Consider the following 24689-nt stretch of genomic DNA (forward strand, 5'->3'; position numbering starts at 1 on the left):
CCACACCAGACCTTCCTGACCTCATCACTATACAACCAGGTAGCATCCCCACACTCTTCCCAAGATACCTGTCTCTGCTTGAACTGCCTTATTGCTTTTTAGGTCAACCAGCAGGTCTTGACTCAGCCGTGCTGGTCTTTTCCCTTACTTGCTTGATTCCTGATACCCTGGGGATTGAGAGCTCTGGTGCTCTATGGAAAGTGTCCTGCCTGCTCTGTTCTGCTCCCTTTGACCCTGAGGACCATCTCCCAGGGGATCCTATTGACTAATTCCTGGAAGAGTTGAAGTTTGCTTTCCTAAAGCAAAAGTGACTATGCTCCTTGTCTGACTCATATCCCTTAGGGCTGAGAACTCCACCAGTGCACAAACTCTGCAGCCCAGGCTGCCTCCAATCTTGACATTCCTGATGAGCTTGCTTTTATTGGTGGTCATCAGATGCAGTATCAGGTAGGGCTATTTCCTGTCTTAAGAAGTTATCATCAAGGCACTCCAGGAGTCTCCTTGATTGCCTACAGCTCACTGTGTTACTTTTCCAGCAGATGCTGGGTTAGTTGAAATCTCACAGCAGTGCGAGCGTGAGTGCGAAGTCTTATGGAGCTGGAGTAAGAAGGCTTCATCAGTAAGCTTCCCTTATCAGGCAGCCACAAGTAGATACCAGCCACAATTTTCTCCTTGTTGCCTTGATCTCTGATTCATAAGGTTTCAACTTGCATTTGGCCATTCTTTAGGGGCATCTCTACACTCTATCCATTTCTTAACATGAAGGGCAACACCTCCTCCCTTCCTTCCTCTCAGGTTTCTAACAGCTTGTAGCCATCAATAGCCACACTCCCGTCATAGAATCTATCCCATCAAATTTCAGTAATAGGCATTCTATCCTAGCTTTCCAGCAGCATGGTAACTTCCGACTCCTCCTCTCATTTGTTGCCCATGCTTGTGCATCCACATAGAAGCAATCCAGGTGGGCTGCGGGCCATGGTACCTTCTCAGAGAAACAACTATTAATTCTCTGGAACAGGTTGCCCAGGGATGTGGTTGATGTCCCATCCCTAGAAACATTCAAGATGAGACTCGATATGGCCCTGGGCAGCCTGGTCTAGTTGTAGGTGTCCCTGCTCACTGCAGGGGGTTTGGACAAGGTGACCTTTGAGGGTCGCCTCCAACCCAGTGCAATTTATGAATCTGTGAATGTCATCTCATGACACTAATGATACCTACACAGCAGGTCCAAGAACAACTTTACCACCATCAATGCACACACAAACATCAAGTGAACATTTACATTTTTAAATCAGATCCCAGAAATACCGGTGGTTTCATGACAACCTTAGTCAAAACTGACTGAAACATCTATGTTGTTTTCTTACAACCACAGAAGGGTTACATAACAGCCAATTAGTGAACTCTGTGCATGCAACTTTCTTATAAATATTAACTTTTCCAAGAAAAAAAATACAAAAAATTCAATATAAATTTATTCATAACTCTCCAAATATTATTGCAAAGTTAATTTGCCCAAGTACCAAATCATTGGAAAATCAGATGCTATAAAAACACTTCTGCAAGATAAGGTTTAAATGTTGCACATTTATTTTGTCCCAAAATAGGGCCTGCACAAACCCACACAAAACCTCAGTGGACTCTTGTCAATATTAAACATATATTCTCTTTACACAGAAAGAACAATCACTTTGTAAACGTTTTACACAGAAATTCACATATTTTTTCATCTCTCTGTAAATATACTGCTGGGACATAACTTATAAATCAGCAACTGCCCTAAAGGCTCCTGAAGCTCTGGACTTGCCACCTAGGTATCATTTCACCCAGAATCACTCACTACACAGCCTATGATGCAAAAGGTCCTTTCCTTACAAGCTAGGCAGAATACCTTCCTATCCTCTATGGAGAAGAAACCCATCTGCAATTAAGAAAGAAGGCATACAAAGAGATGCATATGCCTGTGCCAAAATAGAGAAATCAAGTGTGGGCAAAAGGAGGACTTTAACAAGTTCATTCAGTAGGACTCCTGTGAAAATCCTTCAGGTAAGATGAAAAAACAGCTGCAGGAGATCAATCCTCAAACTACATTTTTTTATCTAAGGAATAAGGAAATTACGTATCTCTAAGGAATTTTGTTCAGCAAATACAAATGTGGAATCCACCTCCTCCAGTGGAGGAGTGTATCTATCTTCTGGTTTTGTAAGTTTTACAAGTTACTGCAAACACCACAAAGCAGAATTAAACCACTTTCCAGATATCTAAGAGAAAAACAAAAGGCAGCTTATTAAATACAGAAATCATCTAAATAGTGTTCTCTAGGCTTCATATCCCAAGTCCCAGCCCTAGTTCTACAGAAAAAAAAAAAAGGTAATTTCACTCCAAGTATCACGGACTTCAGTATTTTCCACAAAGAATGTCAAGTATTACATTTAACGTAACATTTAGGAACCATCAGAATTGCTAATCTGTCATGACAACCGATTCACAGCAAAAGTTTTGCAAGAGATGTTTAAGACTTTAGGTGTACACTGAAAGGATTTTTGATGAAGCAAACTTAGATTTCCTAACATAATACCTGATACTGTCTCACACCTCAGCATTCCTTTAATGCAATTTATTTTGATCATCAAAACCACCACAACATGAAAGCCTGATAAAGTAAGCAGAAAGTTTGTAATGTGGCAGCAAAGGGAACTCGCACCAGGCATGATCTTATTTAACAATTCTGTTAATCTGGAAATGGCAAATGTAATGTGAATTCTATTAACACAAAAATACTTGAACTGAGGAAGCTGTGAAGAGTACCAGGGCAAGAAAATAATAGTGGCAGCACTGGGCTAAATCCTGTATCTAGTATAATGAACAGCAAAGTTTCTCATTTAATAGGATGAGAATAGGTTCCCTAGTTTCTTTCAGGACTAGAGACAACAGAAATAAACAGTTCAGGCAAACACCAACTGAAAAAGAACTGAGAAGAACATCTCACACAAATGAGTTCTATAGGTGTAAGAAACATGAAGAAATACAGAAAATCCAAAAAAGAAATTAAACAGAACTGGTAATTCTCTGTTGAGCCCTGCAAGAATTAAGAGATAGTCTTCTCAGACAAACCCTTGCATATTTTGGTTTAGTGAGTTATTTAAGAAGATTGACAACAAACTTTCCTTAACACTCTAAGAATTAGAGGAACTTGTAAAACTAATTGAGTTTCTCTGCACACAAGACAGAATGGTAACATAAACTTACTTCATACAATAGTAATACGAGGTTAAAAACCTACAGTATATTCATTTAAATAGTAGCAGTGTTCTACCCTGGGCTTTCTCAGGTATTTTTCTTACCACGACTACCTTGGCAGCCAGTTTTACTCTCACTCTGGTATGGAGAACAGCTTCTCAGGCAGATAACCTGCCTGCAGAAACTACAATTGCTTATAATGTGAAATCTACACCAGAAGTGCTGCAGGAAATGCAGTAACTTAAAGCAGTACAGGAAGTTCCAGGTTTACTTTGGTCGGGCTTTGAGTTTGTTTCATTCCCTTCTTTCTGATTCTTCATGGCACATATTTCTTTGCTGATTGTTCATACATTCCCTGAATTACCATCCCAGCCATACCAAATACCTAGCTTTCTCTTTTTTCCTTTCATTGTGAAGAGTTTCATTTAGCTTTTTTCTTGTAGTTTCTTTTTTCTTCTCTTCTTATACCAGATATGCACAAATAACCAAAGATTATTTGAAGAGTACCTTCTCAATAAATATCTCATCTATCCTTTATACATATATCCAACTTACTTTTCAGAATAATTTGTAATGGAACTACTTGAAAACAGTAAGTCAGATCATTTTCCTAAATAACTTTTGTCCTTCCACTAAACCCTAAAAGGCATCACAGATTTACAGATCACAGTTCACGATTCCTCAGTATTTAGTCTTTTTACTGTAATTAGCTCAATTTCTTAAACAAGACTTCTCTTTTTTTTTTAAGAAAAAATGCTTTAAAAATATTTGTTCAAACCTGTCCTCAAAACTGAATTTCTCTGAACAAGACAGAATAATAACAAACTGGACTTGTAATTCAACACACTAAAAAGAAAAGTATTTCTTGGAACAAATATAAAAATTTGAATGTTATCATATAAACATTTCACTGCGGAAAAAAAAGTAGATAATGTTGCTGGAAGAGTTGTAGACAGAAGTATTCACTGCCTCAGTTTCTTGTTTCTGAGACATTCTTCAGAGTCCCAGTAACTTCTCTAGAGCGGGTGGACTAACTGGAAAAAAAACTACAGTATGGACCTTTACAATTATTATACACTGTCAAGGTCTCCAAGTACTTTGCAGTATGACTGCATAAGCAGCATTGGTCTACAGATTAGGGACATTTAACACAATGACGTATTACACAAGTTAATGAAGTGTCTGTTTTCCTCAAAAGCATTAATTTGTGAATAAGGACATTAGAGGAAAGGAAAAATAGGTTTGGAAGAAGCTCAGCACAAAGTCTAATGCAAGCAATAACATCAATATTCATCAGTTGCTGATATGAAATATTTGCTCTGGAAAAAATACATTGCAGCATCACTTAAAACTAGAATCTGGAGTTGTGCATCTCAATTATCACCCTAAAGTACTTTATTCTTGGACAGAAAAATTATATTCTGAGATTTACTTCTCAACAATTACTCTTTTAACTTTTGGATCCTTTCCAGAGCAAAATACTAGCTGAACTTTGAGGTACAACAAAATTATAACTCGCAGTAACTGGCTCAAATACTTAAGAGTTGAATAATATTGTAATAGACTACAAAATCCCAAATGCTATTAGAAACAATATAAATGGAGGCTTTTAATGTGATATCATCAATTCATCTTGCACATTACTGCACCCTGCAGATCTTCTAGCTCAAAATTAACTTCAGACAGCAATACTGGATTAACACAAGAATATCAGCAGTAATCTCTACCACTACACATTTGAGTAATAACAGCCAATTATTCTAAGGAATCTTTGATTCAAGCCACTATTATATAGCAAAATCTCAAGCTATTTACTCAAATCCTCACAACAGCTTTCCAGAGTAAGGAATATTTGGTACATGGTCAGATCCTGCCTGGCAATTCATAGGCCTTACACCAAAACAACCAGAAGATACTTGCAGATCATAGCATCCGTTCTTTTTGAATTGCGGAGGGTAAGTAATTTTATTCACCTTTGCAGTTTTCCAAATTGAAGATAATCAAGGGAGAAGAGAGTGGGAAAACATATCTGACCTCCTCCAGAGTGAAGACACGCTGCACAGTTTCTACTGTCTTCTTAAATCTGTAAGGTATCTAATTCATATAATTAACAAACAAGTCTAAACAAACAAAACAAAAACAAATTCCACAAAAAACTGGTCATGGTTCACAGCAGAAGTAACCAACTTGCATCTGCACAAACTACACCCACTGAAGTTTCATTTTACCAGAAGAGTACAAACAATAGTAGACACAGGTACAAAATTAAGATCACATAAGCTATCTTATGCACATGTAGATTGAAAAGAGTTTACTCATGACACAGAAAGCTCCACATTCTCTACAGCTTACTTTTGCAAAGCTTAGGTATCTTTCTTCAAGGGCATCCTGTATTCTCCATTCCAATCTTATATCATTTTCCACAGCTAGATTCAGGGAAGAGAGTCCACTCTGAACATGTGAAAAATACTAACAGTAATTCAGGTGCTGAAGTTAGTGTCCTTATTTAGTTTTGCAAAGTAAATTGATAAAATCAGAAGAAATTTTAGAAATTGCAGTGACAGAAATATGTCTGTCCAGTTATGACCTATGTTTACTACTATTACTCTTGGTGAAGCTGCTCTTACAGACCCCATTTCAAAGGTGCATTAGAGGATGCTTCTCACCACACAAATTTTACACTTGCACAGAAAATGCCACCTCAGCCAGCATTCTGATATACACATAATACCCGTAAACACCATTTGTGTTATGCACATCTCATCATTACTGCCTATAGGTAAAGCACATAAATATATATTGTAAAGCATATTTACAATAATTAAAATATTTGCTTTATTGAAGCGGAAGTGAAGTGATGACATCCAAAGAACTTGAATCAAGCCTTTGTTCCCAAACCAGACATTTCTTCAGAGCTTATTCCATTCTATCAATCACAAAAGTCCAGCCAATAAAAGTTTAGTCAGACTCACTGCAGTTTCAGATTCATTCCAGGTGAACACTAATTTCTACAACTAATACATAAACATCAACTGATAAATTATGCAAAGACTACATTACCAATAAAACTAAACATTGCTTCTTACCAGAATTATTTATTTGGAACCAAAGACAGAATTTACTGACAACTACAAAAGTCTTTACATGAGTACACCACCGTGCATTTGATCTTGAGAAACTATGGTTTATTCCTCTAGAGCTAGGATATTTGAGAGAGGTATCCAGAGATTACTACCTGTTTAACAGCTCACAACACTGTTCTTCAACCAACCACCTCCAGGATGCCTCTATTCAGCCTTCAAATAATTCTAATGTTGTTCTAGGCACACACCCAAGTGTTTACTTCAGAAGCTGACATGAAATTCCAGCCATATTATCAAGTATCAAGAACACAACTATTTTGGGTCTGCAGAGCTGCAAAATCTGTCCAGATACTGCCTTAGAACTACAATCCTAATATGAATGTTGATCTTCTCAAACTGCTTTATCCCATCACATCGATTCATGTTAATTTCTACACTAACTATACATAAGGACTTCATCCTTTCAATTTTTTAGGGTAAATACAGTCTAAAAACTAATCAAGAGCCATCATCTTCAGGCAGAATACTGGCTGTTTAAGTATCAATAAGCTAACAGAAGTCAGACCCTGGATGCCATTTACACTAGGAATCAACTGTTACTGAAAAGTTTTGTAAACAGTAAGTCTCCTCAACAAATTAAAACATTGTTGTAACAGACTAGAGTAAAATTTTCACTAGTAAAGCCACTACTTCTCACCTAAACAAAAAAAAAGAAATCCATCCTTGTAACAGATCAGACAAATCCTGCCTAAAAGATTTTCAGCAATAGCTATTTTCTGAAGTAAGTGAGGACTAGCTGTGCTATGAAAAAACACCAGAGCTTTGCTTTTGAAAGAGGCTTACAGATGCAGGTATTAAACTTCTACTGCACTCAACGTGGGTCTACAGCTTCCCCACAAGTTTTTGAAAATTCCACACTAGATCACTCCAAGGAGGCAAGCAGGAGAGGGAAAGCATATCAAAGGGAAGGAAGAACAATGACAAAGAAATAAGACGGTGAAATTGATCAAAAAGAAGGAAACCAAAGAAGATAATTTATCCTACCAGGGACAGCACCTCTTGTCAGTCAAGACAAGAAACATTGCCTCCCAAAAAGACCCTGGCACCAGGAAGTGGCAGAAGTGATGGGGGAAGACCGAATCTGACCTGAGGTAAGAAAAAAAAAAAAAAAAAAAGGAGTTATGATTTTTTTTTCTTAAAGTGTGTTACTTCATCTTACTTTTGAATTTTTTAAAACTGTGATTATTTTTTTATGTCTTCCTTCAGTTGGATTTTGTTAGTGATTACAGTGATGACAGAAATCAAATGTGGAACAGGATCCACAGAATTTAGTATTTTTATCAAAATACTATGTGAATACTGAAACTAAAAATAAATTTAAAATGCTACAAGGAAGGTGTATGAAGTGGTAAGCTGCAAACAGTATTTGCCACTGAAATGTCCCAATGAGTCAAAAATTTTAAATAGTGGACTTGCAACTCACTACCATGGAGGTCAAGACCACTAGTTCCTGTCTTTAGAAGATTCTCACGTGCCTCCTAGCAAGACAAAAAAGTCTCTTTATCTGATACTCATGTACAAATGCAAGAAACTATGGTCTCTAGTGTCGAGATTCCTTGTTTACCAAAAAACTTTTACCAAGGTCTCCACCTAAAAATGGGCAACTGAGAAAGTCTCCTAGACTCTCAAGCAATCACAGTAGAAAGAATGAACACACTCATGAAATTTACCTCAGGGTGACAAATGGGCAAGAAAAAGAGGAATTCATTTACAAAGGCAAATCATAGCCTAAGCTTTAAAAAAAAAAAAAGTATTCCACCATGTTAAGATTAAAAATGAAAAAGAAACCAAATAAATCTATCCTTCCTCTAGTATTCATTTAAAATACATTCTCAGAACAAACCTAGGGAGGGAAATCAGTTTCAAATGTCAGAGCCTCCAATGACTTCTATCCATACTTAAAAATTTAATCCAAATTAGAACCAATGACCTCAAGTGGCAGAAATCAAGACATTACCTGCATACATCTCTGAAATACAATACTGAGGCCTATGGATGATAAGCAGTTATGTAAGCAATACCAATCATGTAACAACTGAGGACACTCCTATGATGACACCACACAACTTTCACTTGGTACAGACCTCACTTACCAACTTAATGTCAATTTTTTTTAATGTGTTGGGTTTACACATATATTCCAAAACAGTGAAACTAATGTGCTTGTTTCTCTGTTCCACATTGAATTGAAAATGGTCTTATTTCACTGCATCAAAAAGAATCATAATAACGCTACACAGAGATAAAACTGTAGGTAACTGGAAGGACCATATGTACGAAAAAATGACTAAGTGATGTTTCAGGTAAAGATCTATATCAAATGGGACTTACTTGAGACACTCAACAGCCACATTTGAATCCAGAATATTGAAGAGACCTAAAGTATAAAGTTTAAGACAAAACCCCGAGATTCAGTTGCTTTATCTGGATACTAAATAGCCTCAAGAACTTCCAGTGAAAAATTCTCCACAATCTCATTACATGCTGTATAAAGAAGCACTTCTTTTTCAATCACTCTTGAATTAATGAAATGTCTTCTTTTGTGTTCAGAAAGAAGATTACAGACTCTACCACAGATGATGGCTTTCACACTGCTTCTCAACATCACCTTGAGGTAAACACCTTCTCAATTTCCATCCCTGCAATAATTCTCCCTCACATGTTAGTGACATGAGTCACAAACAGCACTCTTTGAATTCTCTGAACTCAACAGGTCCAAGCTGCTCACAGTGTCTTACAATGTTGCTTCTGTACAAGTGAAAGATACTGCTGCTTATAAGTAGTTTGCATATTTCTTCTCCATTGTGACTCCATTTTCAGAACCTATAGCTACCGAATGCACTCATCTTCTCTAAATGCTGGAGGGGAAAATGCATCTTGTAACAAGAATTTGGCACAAGTGATTCCAAGGACCAAACCTATGAAAACTATATCCTTTCTCATACTAAAACACGTTTCTAGCACCAATCCATTATCAGAATCCATAGGAAAGATAATCTAACACAACCATACATAATTGTATTTCCTTTCTAGAAAAATACTACCTCATTCAGTGTACCAAGGAATGTAGTTTTCAGTAAACAAACTGAACAGTCTGTTTTATCGTCACTGGTCAGTCAGAGCATTTACTACACACTTTGAAAATCTTGGACTCACTTTGAATTTTCTCAGTGCCTTTTCCATGCAAGCATTTCTTCCCAGCGTTTCACTGCAGCACAAATATCAATGAATTAACTTGAACACCACTTCACATCAGTATTTTCCTTCTCTTTAAAGACAGAAATCAAAGCATGTAGAAATTGAAACTGCAAGTCCACTGAACCAAATCGCCCAATCTGAGATGCCAAAGGACAGATTTTTCAGACCTATGGTTTTCTGGAGTGTTTGTTTGTTTGTTTTCCAAAGCTTATCACTCACTTATTCCAGTTGCTTTCATAAGTGCTCAGACCTCAAATCAACTACTTAATGAAGTAATTTGCCTAGCAGTTCACATGAACTCTGCAAACAGGAGAGTCAATTCAACTTTAGAATTGTAGAACCATTTAGACTGAAAAAGACCAACCACAAACCTAACACTGACAAGTCTATAAACGTCATGTCTACAAATCTTTTCATTTCTCCTGTGACAGTGACTCAATCATTCCCCTGAGTTCCCATGCTTTCCAACCCTCTCTGTGAAGAAATTTTTCCTAACATCCAATCTAAACCTCTTCATTAAACATCTTGAGACTGTTTCCTCTTGTCTTCTCAGAGGACACTTGGGAGGAGAGACTGACACCCACCTCACAACAACCTCCTTTCACATAGTTGTAGAGAGGAACAAGGTCTCCCCCTCAGCATCATTTTCTCCAGGCTAAACAACCCCAGTTTCCTCATACACTCCTCGTAAGACTTGTTCTATAAAACCTTCAGCAGCTTCATTACCCTTCTTTGGGCAAGCTCCAGCATCTCAATGTTTTTCTTGTAGTAAGAGGCCCAAAACTGAACACAGTATTTGACGTGGAGCCTCAAGTGCTGGAGAACAGTGGGACAATCACTTTCCTAACCCTGTTGACCACGCTATTTTTGATACAAGCCAAGATGCCCTTGGCCTTTGTGGGTACCTGAGCATGTTGCTGGCTCATATTTAGCCAGTTGTTGACCAGCACCCCCAGGATCCCTTTCTGCCAGGCAGCCTTCCAGCCACTCTTCCCCAAGCCTAGTGTTGCATAGGACTGCTGAGACGCAAGTGTGCACCCAGCAGCTGGCCCTGGTCCATCAATCCAGCCTGTCTGGATCACTCTGTAGAGCCCCTTCCTACCCTCAAGTGGAGCAACACTCCTTCTCAACTTAGTGTCACCTCTAAACTTACTGAGAGTGTACTCATTTCACTCAAAGATCACTGACAAAGAACTGGCCCCAGTACTGAACCCTGAGGAACACCAGTTGTGACCAATTAATTCCGTTCACCACCACTCTTGGGTGCCAGCCACCCAGCCATTTTTTTTACCCAGAGTATGCATGTCCAAGCCATGAGCAGCCAGCTTCTCCAGGAGAATGCTGTGGAAACAGTTTTCCATAAAACTCCACTGTTGACACCTCAACCATCCTTTCGTTCTTCCTTTAATGGCTCTACCTGATCAATTTTTATACACTCCCAAACACAGACCAGTAGTCTAACATACAGAAAAAAAACCTTAGATGTGGTATGAAACAGATAATATGCAGCTGTGTAATTACACAATGCAGATACACAAAGAAAGCTGAATTAGTGTTATCTGTGTAACCACATTCTGGCACATCCCAGCTACTCAGTGATGTTCTTCAAATCTACTGTTCTGTCCAGAAGCTTCCTGCACATAGTAACACTTTCTGTATTAATCACCATTCCATTTTTCTTTCTTAACATTTTCTATTTCTATTAGAACAGTGGCACCCACATCTCTTCCTCAAATGTTATCAGCAATGTAAACATGTGACTGTATTTGAAAAGCTTTCTTCTTTTTATTCAATGAGTACAAATTTTATTTGTCCAGTACTGCTCAAGTAGCTCGCATGGTTGTCTCAACCTCTTCTGAACCCTTCCAGTCACGACTTCGTAAATATGAGTTATTTCACCACTGCATTCTCTCTTCACTCCTGCCCAATAGAAGTATCACAGCTGTGTTCCAGTTTTTCTGCTTAAGATACTGGCTATCAACCTTTCAACACTGATCATTTACCTCTAAGATTTTTTTCTCCTGTTTCCCAAAGAATATTCCACCCATGGCATTACTTCTTATCACAAAACTTGAGAGGAAAAAATGGTCTCTGAAGACCAGTGTCTTTTGAGAACTGTGTTCACAGATTCAGCAGGGACCATAGCATACTGGTTCACATGTTTCCTAAAGCATCAGAGCCAGAAGCCTTTTTTAAAATTAAAACCTAGCTTCCTCAAAACCAGTCAATTAAAGTACCACTGTTGAGTCCAGCTCTTTTACTATTAAACAGTTATTTGCTTTCAGCAAGAAACTGAACAGTAAGAGTAAAAGCAATACTGTGTTCCAGTATTTCTAATCACATTTGCAGCTATTTACATTTAACATTTGTGCCTTAAATATAGCTCTTGCTAGTTACATGATCAGATTTTCAGATACTATGTTAGACATGCAATTATGTGCTCTAATATGCTACCACAGACTAAAACAACACTATGAAATACTTTACATATACAACTAGAAAATGCTTTGTTTGAATCAAATATTATTGCCAATTAAAAAAACACCTCACTGGTTTGTTTCACATACAACTTAATCTGGATTTACTTTCTACAAAACACAACTAAGTAGCAACAGCACATGAAAAACTTTGTGATTTTTCAATCTCATGGAATAGGAATACTCCATGTTTGAAGAAAACCTAAGCAAAGTATTAGAACACATCAGAAGGCAGCATGTCTCACAGAAACACATTTCATTACTAAATGCAATACTTCAACACAGTACCTTGAGTACTTTGTATGAAAGATATGTAGTCTTGTTACCCCAGTTAAGTTTCACGTGCAAAAATAGATTAATTCTGCATTTAGTGGAAATTCTATAACTGATACTACATGAAATGTTAAGTTATGCAAGTCATCATTCCCATTCTCCTCATCTGTTCATTATATAGCTGTAGGACTGGAGCTAACATTACTCGTACATTAGCTGTTTTCAAGTGTAACTCTAAGGTTTCTTCAACTTTGAAGATCTGTACATTTCTTTTTAGGATGTACTTATTTATTTACCCACCTATTACAAATAAGCACTTGCTTTAAAAATCTCTACACAAAACATTTACACATCGACACATAAAAAGGAGGAGCACTGAGACTTCATCTCCCTTGAATGCAAGGAGCTTAGAGCCAGTAGAGAACATCTGGGAAGTCTGCATGGTCCTGACAGTCACTGCTCTCCATTCCTAGTTTTGTTATCATCATCCATTCACAACTTCATATGGGCCTAGGATATAATGCAGACCTTTGCCAATTTGTAAGAAATGGTGACACATGGGCACCATCAAAACCAACCACCACCTGCATTGCTGCCAGCTCTTTGATGCTTAAGAATACATCACTTCTCATTTTCACTCAGTGAAGCACAGGACTGGGGTTGGGATTTGGGTGCAGGCAGTGTGGTATTGGGAGGCCTCTGGACCTACCAGGTGCAGGGAACCTTGAAGCCAAGGTCCTTGTATGACCACTAATGCTGCAGCAACCTAGTTTCACAAAAAAAAAAAGTTGCAAAAAAGTGGTCTTCTAATGTTATTCCTGGAAATTGTGATCTTCTATTTTTCTGCCATCCTACAGCATACCGCTGTATAAGAAAATCTTTTCCAGATGCATATCCACAGAAAGATGATGTGTAAAACACGAAGCACCCTTTGGTATACTTTCTATAGTATTAAAAAATAAAACACACACACACACAAAAACACAAACAAAAAACAACCTACCTGCTTTTTGTAGGCTGCCAAATATTACAGCACCATATAGCCGTCAACAGAGGGGCTAACCCACAGAAATACAACATGTCACCCCTATATAGGGAACAACATGAGATCCAAGGCTAATAGATCACCTCATGTCACACTCTAGAAACTAAAGGCAGGGAATAACTAGTTTCTTAACACTAAATCACAGAACAAAAATGGTTTTGAAAAAAATAGAAGCAATGAACAATAGCGAGAGGTGGATAAACCCTAACAGATCTTCCCTACAGTACTACCAACAGTCTCAGAAACAACAAATGAACATTTCAAGAAAAAGCAGTTCAAGATTTTGGAATTACAATTTTTCTAGCACTTCCTCTTCCAAAGACATGCATTCCCACCACAAAGCAGCATCCAAACACTGACAGAAGCAAGCAACAGATCTCATTTCTGATTTTGAGGATGGACTGTTTTCAAGGAATTGAACAAAAAAGATAACTTATTAAACATGATTAAATCTTGCTTCTTGCTCATACCAATTTTTCCAAGACAGCCCTTCCCAAACTAGTCACCCTAGATCAAAAACTGTCAGCTGTGAATGACACTGTGAAGGTCTGAAACAACAATTACATTTTTTAAATTGTTTTGCTTCCAAGGAATTACAGATTGCTCACAAAATTAAGTCTCCAAGCTTTCATTAAGTTGGAAAAGTATGCATCCAAGGTATTCTAACCCTGTAACTAAAGCCGACTAAATCAAAACATCATTAAGTGTGAAGCAAGAGGAGAAAGCCTGAGAAGTTAAGACACTGACTAGATTTTTTAATTAAAATATATCACAAGGATACAGTGACAGGTATCATTTTTCTCAGCTCAGTGTTCTCATGGTTTCACTCACACGTGTGTGTATGTGCATGCATACCTCAGGAGTCCACATCCACAATACAAAATTACCAAAACTCACACGCACTGAAAAAGAGTGAGGGTTTTTTGATGGTTTTTTTTGGTTGCTGTTGTTCTGTTTGGGTTTTTTGTTTGTTTTTTAACTAAGCATAGCTACAAAGAACAAAAAATAATCTGCTTCAGAAATAGAATATTAAGCCTAGTTTCATCCACAATCACTCCTAAATATACCAACAAACTTCCAAGCAAGGGGAGGTAAATTTCCCTGCTACAAGCAGAATTTAAGACACAATACAAAAAAATTGTGATATAGCCACAGTTAGAAACACACTTAGAAAGAGATCTACTTTAATTTTTTTTATCCTAACAAAAAGGCTGCTCCAGGGCAGAAACACTTTTTTAGCAAACATCACCACCTTTATTAACAGTTCATGCATTTGCCACTGAAAAACGCTAAAGAACAAAACATAGTATCACTCCTGCAGTTTTAAGCTGTTCAAGCTAAACAAGCTCATATTCTACTACTGTACTTAAAAAGAGTATTGTGGAAACACGCATCATAGCGGAGACTTACACACTGCAAAATCCCACAATGTCACCAGCAACAACTTTGTTATCAATGCTTCTTTCATCCACTACTGTTACAAAACTCATCTTTAATCATAATGAAATTCAATACCTTCACGTTCCCTCTTGGCTTTGAAAAAGGTAGGGAAAGAAAGAACTTAGTACCCCTACTCCTACTTTTAACTTGGGGAAAAAAAAAAGGCAAGCTAGTAGATTCAGGGAAGACAATTCTTGAACACAGAAGCACACATACTTGCACAAAAAATAAGTCTGCAAAACATAGTGAAGGCACACCAAAAATACATCATACATACCATTGTCCAGTACTGAGCTACAAACTAGAAACATGCACTATTAGCCATAAATACGGAATTCTGTAATGTTTCTGTCAAATTTTGAGATTAGATAAAACAGTGAAATATGAAATAAGGCAAGACAGAAGAGATGGAGACAGATGCCGAATTAAGTTTCTAACATGGCAGAAAGTTATCTTTCAGGTGACAAACCTCGGTTTTATATAGAGTCTTTTACTACTAGTCCAACCAAGCACTTTAACTGCTGATAAGACAGAAAAATCAAGCCACTCTCATTTTCACATTATCTTACTCCTATAGAAATCCCTTTCTTAGCTTCCAGCTCTCACTCCATCCTGCTCCTTTTGATTAATTCTGAACTATTCACCGAACTCAACCATAGAGTTAAGTACAGCAACAACAGAGAGGTAAGACCAGTGCAAACACACAAAACACGTTTCTCTGATGACCCCTCAAATGCCTCAGAACATGCCACTACATCAGCACTGGTTTCCTCTGCCACAAAACAGAGAAAAAACAGACAGCTCCCGGGGCCATCAGCAGACAAACTACCCCCTCGGCAGAGCAACGCAGGCTGCCCGCTCATCTCTTCCCCCAAGGCTCCGTGCCGGAGCTTCCGATACTCTTCCCGCCCGCGACCCCCCGGGACTAAGCAGGGCCCCGCACCCAGCCCGCTTCCCCTCGGGGTGCTAGGTGCCCGGACGGCGCGGGCCCCTGCTGCACCACACCCCCACCCCGGGGCGCCGTGTGTGCCCGGCCTGACCCGCCGCAGCAGCCGACACGTCGGCAGGCCATCCCGCGCCGCCGCCCACCCCGGCCGGGCCCTCCGGGGGCTCCCCGCACTCACGCCCAGCCCACCTCCCTTCACCCGCCCTTCAGGCGAAGGAGCGGGAAGAGAAGGATGGTCAGCCCCCTGCTGCCTCCTCGCCCGCGCCCGCCGGCGGGTCGCTCCCAGCCCTGCATGCCGGCAGGCCCCGGCTCCGTGCCTTGGAGTGACGGCGGGTGAGGCGGCCAGGCCCGCCGCAGATTGTGCGGCGAGACCGGCCGTAACAGCCGCGGCCGACTCCCTTTTCATGACACTGCAGAGCAGGGCCCGGCCGCCGCCCTCCGCCGCTGAGGCCTCCTTCCGCCGCCGGCTCCACGGGCCCCCTCCCAGCGGCGGCGACGCCATGATGATCCGCCCGAGAAGGCGCCGCGCCAGGCCCTAATGCCGGGCCGGGCCCGGCCGCACCTCCGCCACCGCGGCCTGGCGCCCCGCGCTGCTCACCTTCATGTCGGGACATCCTAGTCCAGAGGCGGTGGCCCAGGCCTGTCTCGGGGCTCCCGCGGGCTCCTCGGGCACCGCTGCGGCCTGGCCCCCTGCCGCCACTGCACGCACGGAGCCCTGGTGGGAAAGAAGAGGGGCCAGGAGCAAGGCCGGGAAGAGGGCAAAAATATATGAGATGGCAAGGAGCCGGCCTCCCTCTTTCTCGTCTCTTGCTCGCCCTGTGGGGGGCGGATCCGACGGCAGCGGCTTCCCGGGCGTCGTGACACGGTGACTCTGGGCCCGGCCGGCTGCTGGCGCCGCCTCCTGCTCTGCTCCGCCCGCTGCCGCAGCGACGGCCGCTGCGAGGCCGCCCGCCGCGCTGGAGTGCTCTCGGCCCCTTCCTCTTCCTACCGCCCCGGCCTCGTCGAGAGGAAGAGGAAACACCCCACTGGGGCGGCGGTCCTCCCGCGCGGGTTGCTGGGCCGGAGTTTTGAGGGCGGCCCTTCTCTCCTTGCCAGGTCTATAGAGTGCACCTGCCGGAAGTGTCCTCCAGTCAGGCTCCAGCTCAGTAAAGAGAAGAACCCACGTGCCGTCTGTCATCACACTCCAGACAAGTATTTTGGTTTCTCCACACCACGAGGACTTTTAATCCCTTCATGACTGCTTCCTGTTCAGCCATGAAAGACGAGTAGTCTTGAGATGAAATTAAAACCTGCAGTATGGCTATGTTCTTTCGTGGGGTACATGCATTCAGTGTCTTGATTCTGTGCTACCTTTCTTACTATGACTTTCAGGCCTTTCCCTAGCTTCCATCTGCACCATCTGCCTCACCTCTGTCAATGCTGTTCCCACGTGCCTTCATTTTCCTCTTAATTTTTCATCCATGCTCTTAATGGCTTTCCTCTTTTGTCTCTGCCACCTTGCCCACATTACACCACAGCCTTTATGTATCTGCCCCAGCCCTGCAATTCTTGTACATTCACCGTGAAGTACCTTCTCATTAGCCTGTTTCAAAGATCATGAGGTCCCATGTGCCAGAGGTGCCTAAATGTGAAGCCATGGTGAAAGGCAGGGGTGAACAGTAAGTGCTGAAAAGAGAAAGCACCAACCTCATTCCCTGCACCTCTTCCCATCCCAACTGTATTATATAGCGTTTGCTTTTCACCCATACATGCATGTACACACTTCTGTCCCTGGCCACTGGCATCATTTTCATCCTTCCCTTGGCTGCACACAGTTTCATAATAACAGTGCTACTGAGAGGGTAAGCTGCATCCAGTCAGTGGGGTTTTGGCATTTTCCCTGGAAGAATCTGCATACTGCATAAGTTGTAGGAGAAAATGAGGGTCATTTCAACTCACTGGAGATAATGGTTCCATTGCTTCTGAAAGCAAGGGAAGAATCAGTGACGATGGTAGGAGTTTGCAAGAAGCACACCATAGATGACATGAAAGTGACGAGAAACCTGTAACTCATAAAACTTACAAAAGTACCTCTAAGATGGTTCTGGAAGCAAAGCTGTGCCCATCTCACTATCATTTCACTGTAACAGTGCACAGTGGACCATTTGTGTCCTAGTACTTTATTTTAGCAACAACATCTTAAAAAGGAAATAGCAATTGTCTCACCCAGATGCAAAATACAGACCATCACATGCTTTTGGCTGGTGCTACCTTTCAGTTCTTAGAAAAGCAAACCAGCTAGCAAGCTGGCAACTTGGATGACTAGCAATATCTTGTCTCTGTATGAGGCTGTGTGCTCAGAGGCCTGTGCTTGGTTTCATCCTGGTTTTGACGGTAGCCTCTCTCTCTCTTTCTTTCATGGTAAATTACAGACTGCAACCCAGGAATTTCCTGGAACTCGGAAGATTCAGTCTTTTGTCATGGGCGACTTCAGTTACAAAATGGTTTAATAATGTTTCCTGCCTCTAATAAGTGTTCCTCTCATGGATATCACTTGACTGCATGTCCTCTAACCCCTCAGCACATGACTTTTCTGAAACACCCTGGTGCCTATGGTACCCAAGCAGAATTCCATGGCCTCTTCTCCATCTTTGTAGGCTCATGTGCAAAAGTAAAACTATAATTCTGTTATGATATACTATTTTCTTGTCTTAAAGCCAATATCTATACCCAATGAAATGGTCGATAAAAGCCCTGGTACTTTTGGAGCCACATCAGAACACACCTGGAAGTGCAATTGTATGGAAAACACACCTGTATTATATCCTTCTGTGGGAATTTTGCTGATTATCTCCTCTGTGACTCTAACAAGTACTGCAAATGTAAGACACCCAAGCTCCCAGAGATGGCCATATGGCACATCTGGGTGAGTGTGGAAAGAGGTGCATAACATAATTTGAATGTTCCTTACAAGATCATGGTCACTAGTAGAAAATATTCTTATCATCTCAGCATTAATTTGATAATTAGTAATTCATACTGTCCTTGTTGAACACTATTGCTTCTCAAACGTACATGCTGTTCGGCTTTTGTTGTTTGTGTTTGTTTTGTTTGGTTTTTTTTCAAATGTTTCCAGTTGTAAGAGGCATTAAAGGTCATCTAGTCCATCCCCACTGCAGTGAGCAGGGACACTTTCAACTAGATCAGGTTGCTCGGAGCTCTGTCCAACCTTATCTTGAATGTTTCCAGGAGTAGGGCGTCTACCACTACTCTGAGCAACCTGTGCCAGTGTTTCACCACCCTCACTATAAAAAATTTATTCCTTATATATAGCCTAAATCTGCCCTTTTTAGTTTAAAACCATTACCCCTGTCACAATAGGCCCTGCTAAAAAGATTGGGACATGAGGACGTTTTCTTGTAGGACCCCTTTAAGTGATGAAGGATTTCCATAAGAGTGTCCTGGAGCCTGGTATTCTTCAACTGAACAACCTCAACCTCAACCTCAGATTTCATTCACAGGAGAGGTATTCCAGCTCTCTCATTTATGTGGCTCATCTCTTAGCCTGATCCACCATATCTCTCTGGCTAAGGATTTCAGAGCTGGGTACAGTATTCCAGGCAAGGTCTCACCAGGGTGGAGCGGAGCAGCAAAATCAACTTCCTCAATCTGCTGGCCACTTTTGATGCACCACAGGAAACAATTTGCTCTCTGGGCTGTGAGCACACATTGCTCTCTCATGCTCAACTTCTCATTCACCAGTACCCCCAGGTCCTCCACAGGGTTGCTTCTAGTCCTGTCATCTCCTGGCCTATATTGATACCAAGGACTGCACCAACCCAGGTGCATGACCTTGCACTTGGCCCTGTTGAATCTCATGAAGATGACAGAGGACCACTTTCTAAGCTAGTCTAAGTAACTCTGGATGACATCCCATCCCTTCGGTGTGTCTACCTCACTGATGAAGATACTGGTGGTTCCAGTATGGACTGGGTCCATTGGACAGTCCACCATCAAATCCACATCTCTATGGCTTGGCAACTATATCAGCTAATTTCCTCAGGATTCTGGGATGCATCTCATCAGATTCCTCAGGTGTTCATTGAACCTTGCCTTCACTTACAGTGGGGGGACTTCGCCCACCCAGTCCTCATCTTGCAGTCCATTCACTTGGAATGTGTAAGAGAAGTTGCCAGTGAAGACTGAGGCAAAAAAAAGTTTTGAGTCAGCCTTCTCCTCATCTGCTGTTACCAGCTTGCCAGTTCAGCTTCAGCCACATTTTGGCCTTCTTGACCCCATCTATACACAACTGGTCATAAGGAGAAAGAAAGATTTTAGTGAGGTTTATTAAGTTCTGCTGTGGATGGTTCTTCTAAAAGAAGAGCCTGCCATAACTGGGTTTCTCATTCTTTCCCATGCAACAGAATAATCCATAGATAAGCCTTCTATAAAGTTGTGAGGGGAAAAAAAAAATCAATTTTAGTAGCTTCCTAATGGGCAAATGCAAGCTAAGAAACAAAAATTTACTTACCCAAGGTCATTCACTGTCAGAGCTAGGCAAAGTGTTAGAAACCCAGATCTCATAACTAATTAGGACATTGTATGACAGTAAGAAACAGAAACAAACAAAAAGAGAATTTTCCTAACATGAAATTATCATATGGCAAAATTCATGACTTGAGGTATTAAAATAATCTGAAAATGGACAGAGGTGTTTGTGAGGTCTTGTGTGGTTCTTTTCTCTGCCACTGTAAAAGGTATCAGTATTACAAGCATATTAAACTGCATGGTGAGATCCTACAGCAAAGCACCTGAGTGGTAAAACTGTTATGGTTAAGGAGCCACTTAGTCCATTAATGTCCTTGAAATCTTTCACTTATCTGTGGGCTACTGAAAGCCCACAGAAACAGTGTTTTTACTTGTTTTGAGTGATATCCCTACTACGTTTCATCCATTTGAGAAAGTGATCTCTGCTTTACTTAGTTTGGTCTTGCAATTGCCAAGTTTGGGCACCCTACTACACTTGACACTAGCTCCTCAGTTTGATGGATCAGCTTCACACTTGAAGGTAAGATCTGCTGTCACTACAGTGGTATAAAAGTTACATTAATCAATTACTTTTATCTGTCTGGTTATCATAAGATGTAGCTCTCCATAGATGCTCAAATGTTACATTTGTACAGTGGTATATGTCAAGGTCTTCCACTACACTTTTTTTTTTTCCCTAACTACTGCTTTACTGCTTCCTCTTGCTCAGCAGTCATGCAGCATGATACAAAGCAGCTTGTTGGCTTTGTTCAGTATGATCTGTAAAGAGAGCTTTTAAAAAGAGAGAAAGACAATCTTACTGCTTCCTAATTTATAAGGAAATGCCTAAAAGAACTTTGCACACTTCTTCTCTGTTGGCATGTGTGCCAAGGACACCTATTTTGTGTGATAATGTACCAGAAAACACAAAGGCTCCAGGACTCCTGGGACTGGATGCTAGAAATGGTATTTTTGTGTAAACACTTCTTGTGAAATGAATCCTTCCATGTTACCAAACCTACTGCTGGTGCCTTGTAATTCAGTTTAAAGCGTCCAAAGCACTGAGGAACAGCACAAGCAAATTTGGAGTGCCTATTTGGGCAGTTTTAGAGCTTTTGCGATAGCATGCAGGCATCCTACTGGAAGAGAGTGGGGCTTGAATTTTTAGCAAAGACATCCCAACTGTGGGAATGTTACTAGGCCTTGGAGTAAAAATGAACTAAGTATGCTATAAAATGCTTATAATCAGTTTAAACTTATATTACATCTTGTTATTTTGAATGCTGGATGCTGCTAGAATATGTAATGCAAATGCTATGCTGCTCTATCCATACTTTACTGGCATCCAGTTGTTTGACATACAGTCCAGGTGTAAATATCATGTCTGCTGTCTCTCCTGAGTAGTAGTGTCCCCATATTCAGCTGCACATGCCTTGAAACTAGTGTCTTCTCCTTAGGCCACCTGTAACACATTTTGCACACTCACAAAATCTTTCTGGAAGCCAGATAGGTGTCATGAAAAGGTTGATCTGATAGGTACTGTCAGGCATATGCACAGAATTCTAACACTGCTGCTCCTTTCTATCAGCAAATATATCAACTTCAGCAAAACCAGGAACTGTCTCATTAATCTCCTCACCTTTCCAGATCACTCCACTTTGGAGTCAGCATTCAGAGGTCATCCCAGATCTGTCCTTCACTACTGAGAGCTTTCATCCTTCTGAGCAGTCAGTTTTTTATGTGGGTTAAGTCATCAGATGTTGATGTATAGCTAAAAGTGGCCCTACTACCTCTTTCTCTCCTACTTTTCTGGCCAAATCTTTATGTGAGCCAAACCAGAAAACTGAAAATTCATCACATCATGCTATCCTTCTAGAAAAATATTCCAAGATGACTAAATACCAGTTCCAGTAGGCACCCTGTTCTGACAAGACCTCAGGTCAAAATGTACTAGGAAATAGAAATAGCTTTTAAAAACTCTCCAAATTACAGCTTGGATCTCTGTTAGAAGAGGACAAATTTAAAAGAATTTATCTTTTCTTGAAATTATTATTACTGTTCATTTTGAGGTTACTGCTGAACCAACTGATATTCCTCTACTTAATAACCACAGATGTTGCTGCGTTTAATCAGAAACACTGTGTATACAACCACTGCTCCAGCAAGGAGAAGGTCTGATGTATCTGTTTTACCTACAAAGCTTGTTTCAGGAAGCAGAAGGAAGCAAATAAAACTATATCTGCTCCTTACCACAAGCACTCATGCAGATACATTTTATGCAGGTGTTTCTCAGGGCCATGCTACAATACTGGCTCAGTCTATGAGCTAGGTTTTTATCACCCTCTGTTTTTTTCTGCTTTTGTCTTCTCTACTACCCCTATCCTCCTTCAGACCAATATCCACACTTACACAGGCTCCCTATTAATTTAAGTCACTCAGTGACCCTATTTGGCCTTTTTGAATGTTGGTTCGTGACTGTTCTTACAGTCAATACTGCTATCTGATATAAGAGAGAAGCTGATCTTTGCTCATAGTGGTTAATCTTTGGATCTATACTCTTCTATTTTAGTAAGGTTTAAGCCAACACTGCTTTATACTTAGACCTCTCAACTCACCTACTGGGATTCTGTGATGGGTGGGTTGCTATGATGACATGCTATAATAGAGTCATGCTCCAGTCTCCTCAAGTGGCAGAGGAAGTTACAAAGGGCCTTCACCAACAGGTCCTTTTCCATGAGGACCCTGGTGATCAAAGAGCCCTCTAGAAGTCCCTGCAAAATCTCACCAGCTCCAGCATTACCTGAGCGCAGCATGGGAAAGTATTGCCCTACACTGTATTTTCTAAGCAGGCATGGAGCTGGGGAACAGAAGACTGGTGAAACTCCTACTGTGATAGAGACTGCTAGCATTTCTTGGAGTGGAGGGGCATCTCTGTGTACACCAGCCATTTTCAAACATGTAAGGACATGCGGTTTCCACTGAAGGAAAGGCCATGCTATACAGTAACAGCTGAAAGCTGGCAGCATGGGATATAAAAACCAGGAGATGAGGGTTATGTCTTGGCCATGGTTGCTGAGTAACAATCCTGCAGTAACAAGGGTTGTATCTCATCTTCTCCTTCCTTCCCTTTCCTTATAAATTTAAACTGCATAGCTCAGACAAGCACAAAGACACCAATGTACTAGCAATTAAAAAAAACAAATGCAAACGTTAACATGGACTAACCTACATGGAAGACACTATTCTTAGTATAAATGTACAGAATTGCTGGCTGTGCTAGGTGGCTCTGTCTGGTTCAGTAGTGTGCACCTATCATGAAATCACTTCTGAACCTGCAACAGCATGCTTGGTTTCATCAGTTAGGCCCAAGAGCTTCCCTGGCTTCCAAGAAGCAGGAGGAGGTCCACAGAGTCATAGAATGGTTTGAGTTGGAAAGGACCTTAAAGATCATCTATTTCCAAACCCCCTTCCATGGGTAGGGATATCTTCCATTAGACCAGGTTGCTCAAAGCCTCATCTAAACTGATCTTGAACACCTCCAGGGAGAGGGCATCCATGACCTCCCAGGGCAACCTGTTCCAATGTCTCACCACCCTCACTGTAAAGAATTTCTCTCTAATATCCAGTCTAAATATACCTTCCTCAAACTTAAACCTGTTGCCTCTTGTCCTGTTGCTACAAGTCCTTGTAAAAAGTCCTTTCCCAGCTTTTTTGTAGGCCCTCTTTGGATACTGGAAGGCTGCTATAAGGTCTCCCGAGAGCCTTCTTTTCTCCTGGATGAACAGCTCTTGTCCTCTGACCATCTTTGTGGGCCTCCTCTGGACTGGCTCCAGCAGCTCCATGTTCTTCAACTTGTATTCATAGAAACAAGAGGCAATGCCCAGATCTTCATTACAGAGAGACCAGACTAGCTTTAACAAGACTAGCTTTAGGGGACCTATAGGATTTGGAGGTACTGGTGGATTAAAAACTGAATATGAGTCAGCAAAGTGAGCTTGCAACCCAAAAAGCTTAGTCTGCATCAAAAGAAGCATGGCCAGCAGGTCAAGGGAGGTGACTCCCTGGTGAGACCTCACCTGGAGTACTGTGTTCAGTTTAGTGGTCCTCAGTGCGAGAAGACATGGCCCTGTTCGAGTGAGCCCAGATGAGGGCCACAAAGATGATCAAGGGGCTGGAACACCTCTGCTATGACAGGCTGAGAGAATTGAGATTGCTCAGCCTGGAGAAGAGAAGGCTCCATAGAGACTTTATAGTGGTCTTCTAATGGTTAAATGTGGCCTATAGGAAAGATGAGGAGGGTCTCTTTTTCAGGGAGTGTAATGACAGGATGGCAGGTAAAGATTTTAAACTGAAAGATTTAGATTTAGATTAGATATTAGGAATAAATTCTTTACTGTAAGGGTGGTGAAGCAGTGGAAGAG

The 24689-nt window shown here is 41.0% G+C and overlaps 1 protein-coding gene across 1 annotated transcript in view; it reads right to left on the reverse strand.

The window, feature by feature from the left end:
* The window catches only part of KCMF1 (potassium channel modulatory factor 1), a 52036-nt gene extending 35654 nt beyond the window's left edge, over nt 1-16382 (reverse strand). The window contains exon 1 of the mRNA XM_054397494.1: nt 16361-16382. Coding sequence (XP_054253469.1) covers nt 16361-16376 — 16 coding nt within the window. The 5' untranslated portion in view covers nt 16377-16382. The remainder of the gene's footprint in view (nt 1-16360) is intronic.
* Between the last annotated feature and the right edge of the window lie 8307 nt (nt 16383-24689).

Source organism: Indicator indicator, chromosome Z, assembly GCF_027791375.1.
Source record: "Indicator indicator isolate 239-I01 chromosome Z, UM_Iind_1.1, whole genome shotgun sequence".
In the NCBI taxonomy this organism is placed as follows: domain Eukaryota; kingdom Metazoa; phylum Chordata; class Aves; order Piciformes; family Indicatoridae; genus Indicator; species Indicator indicator.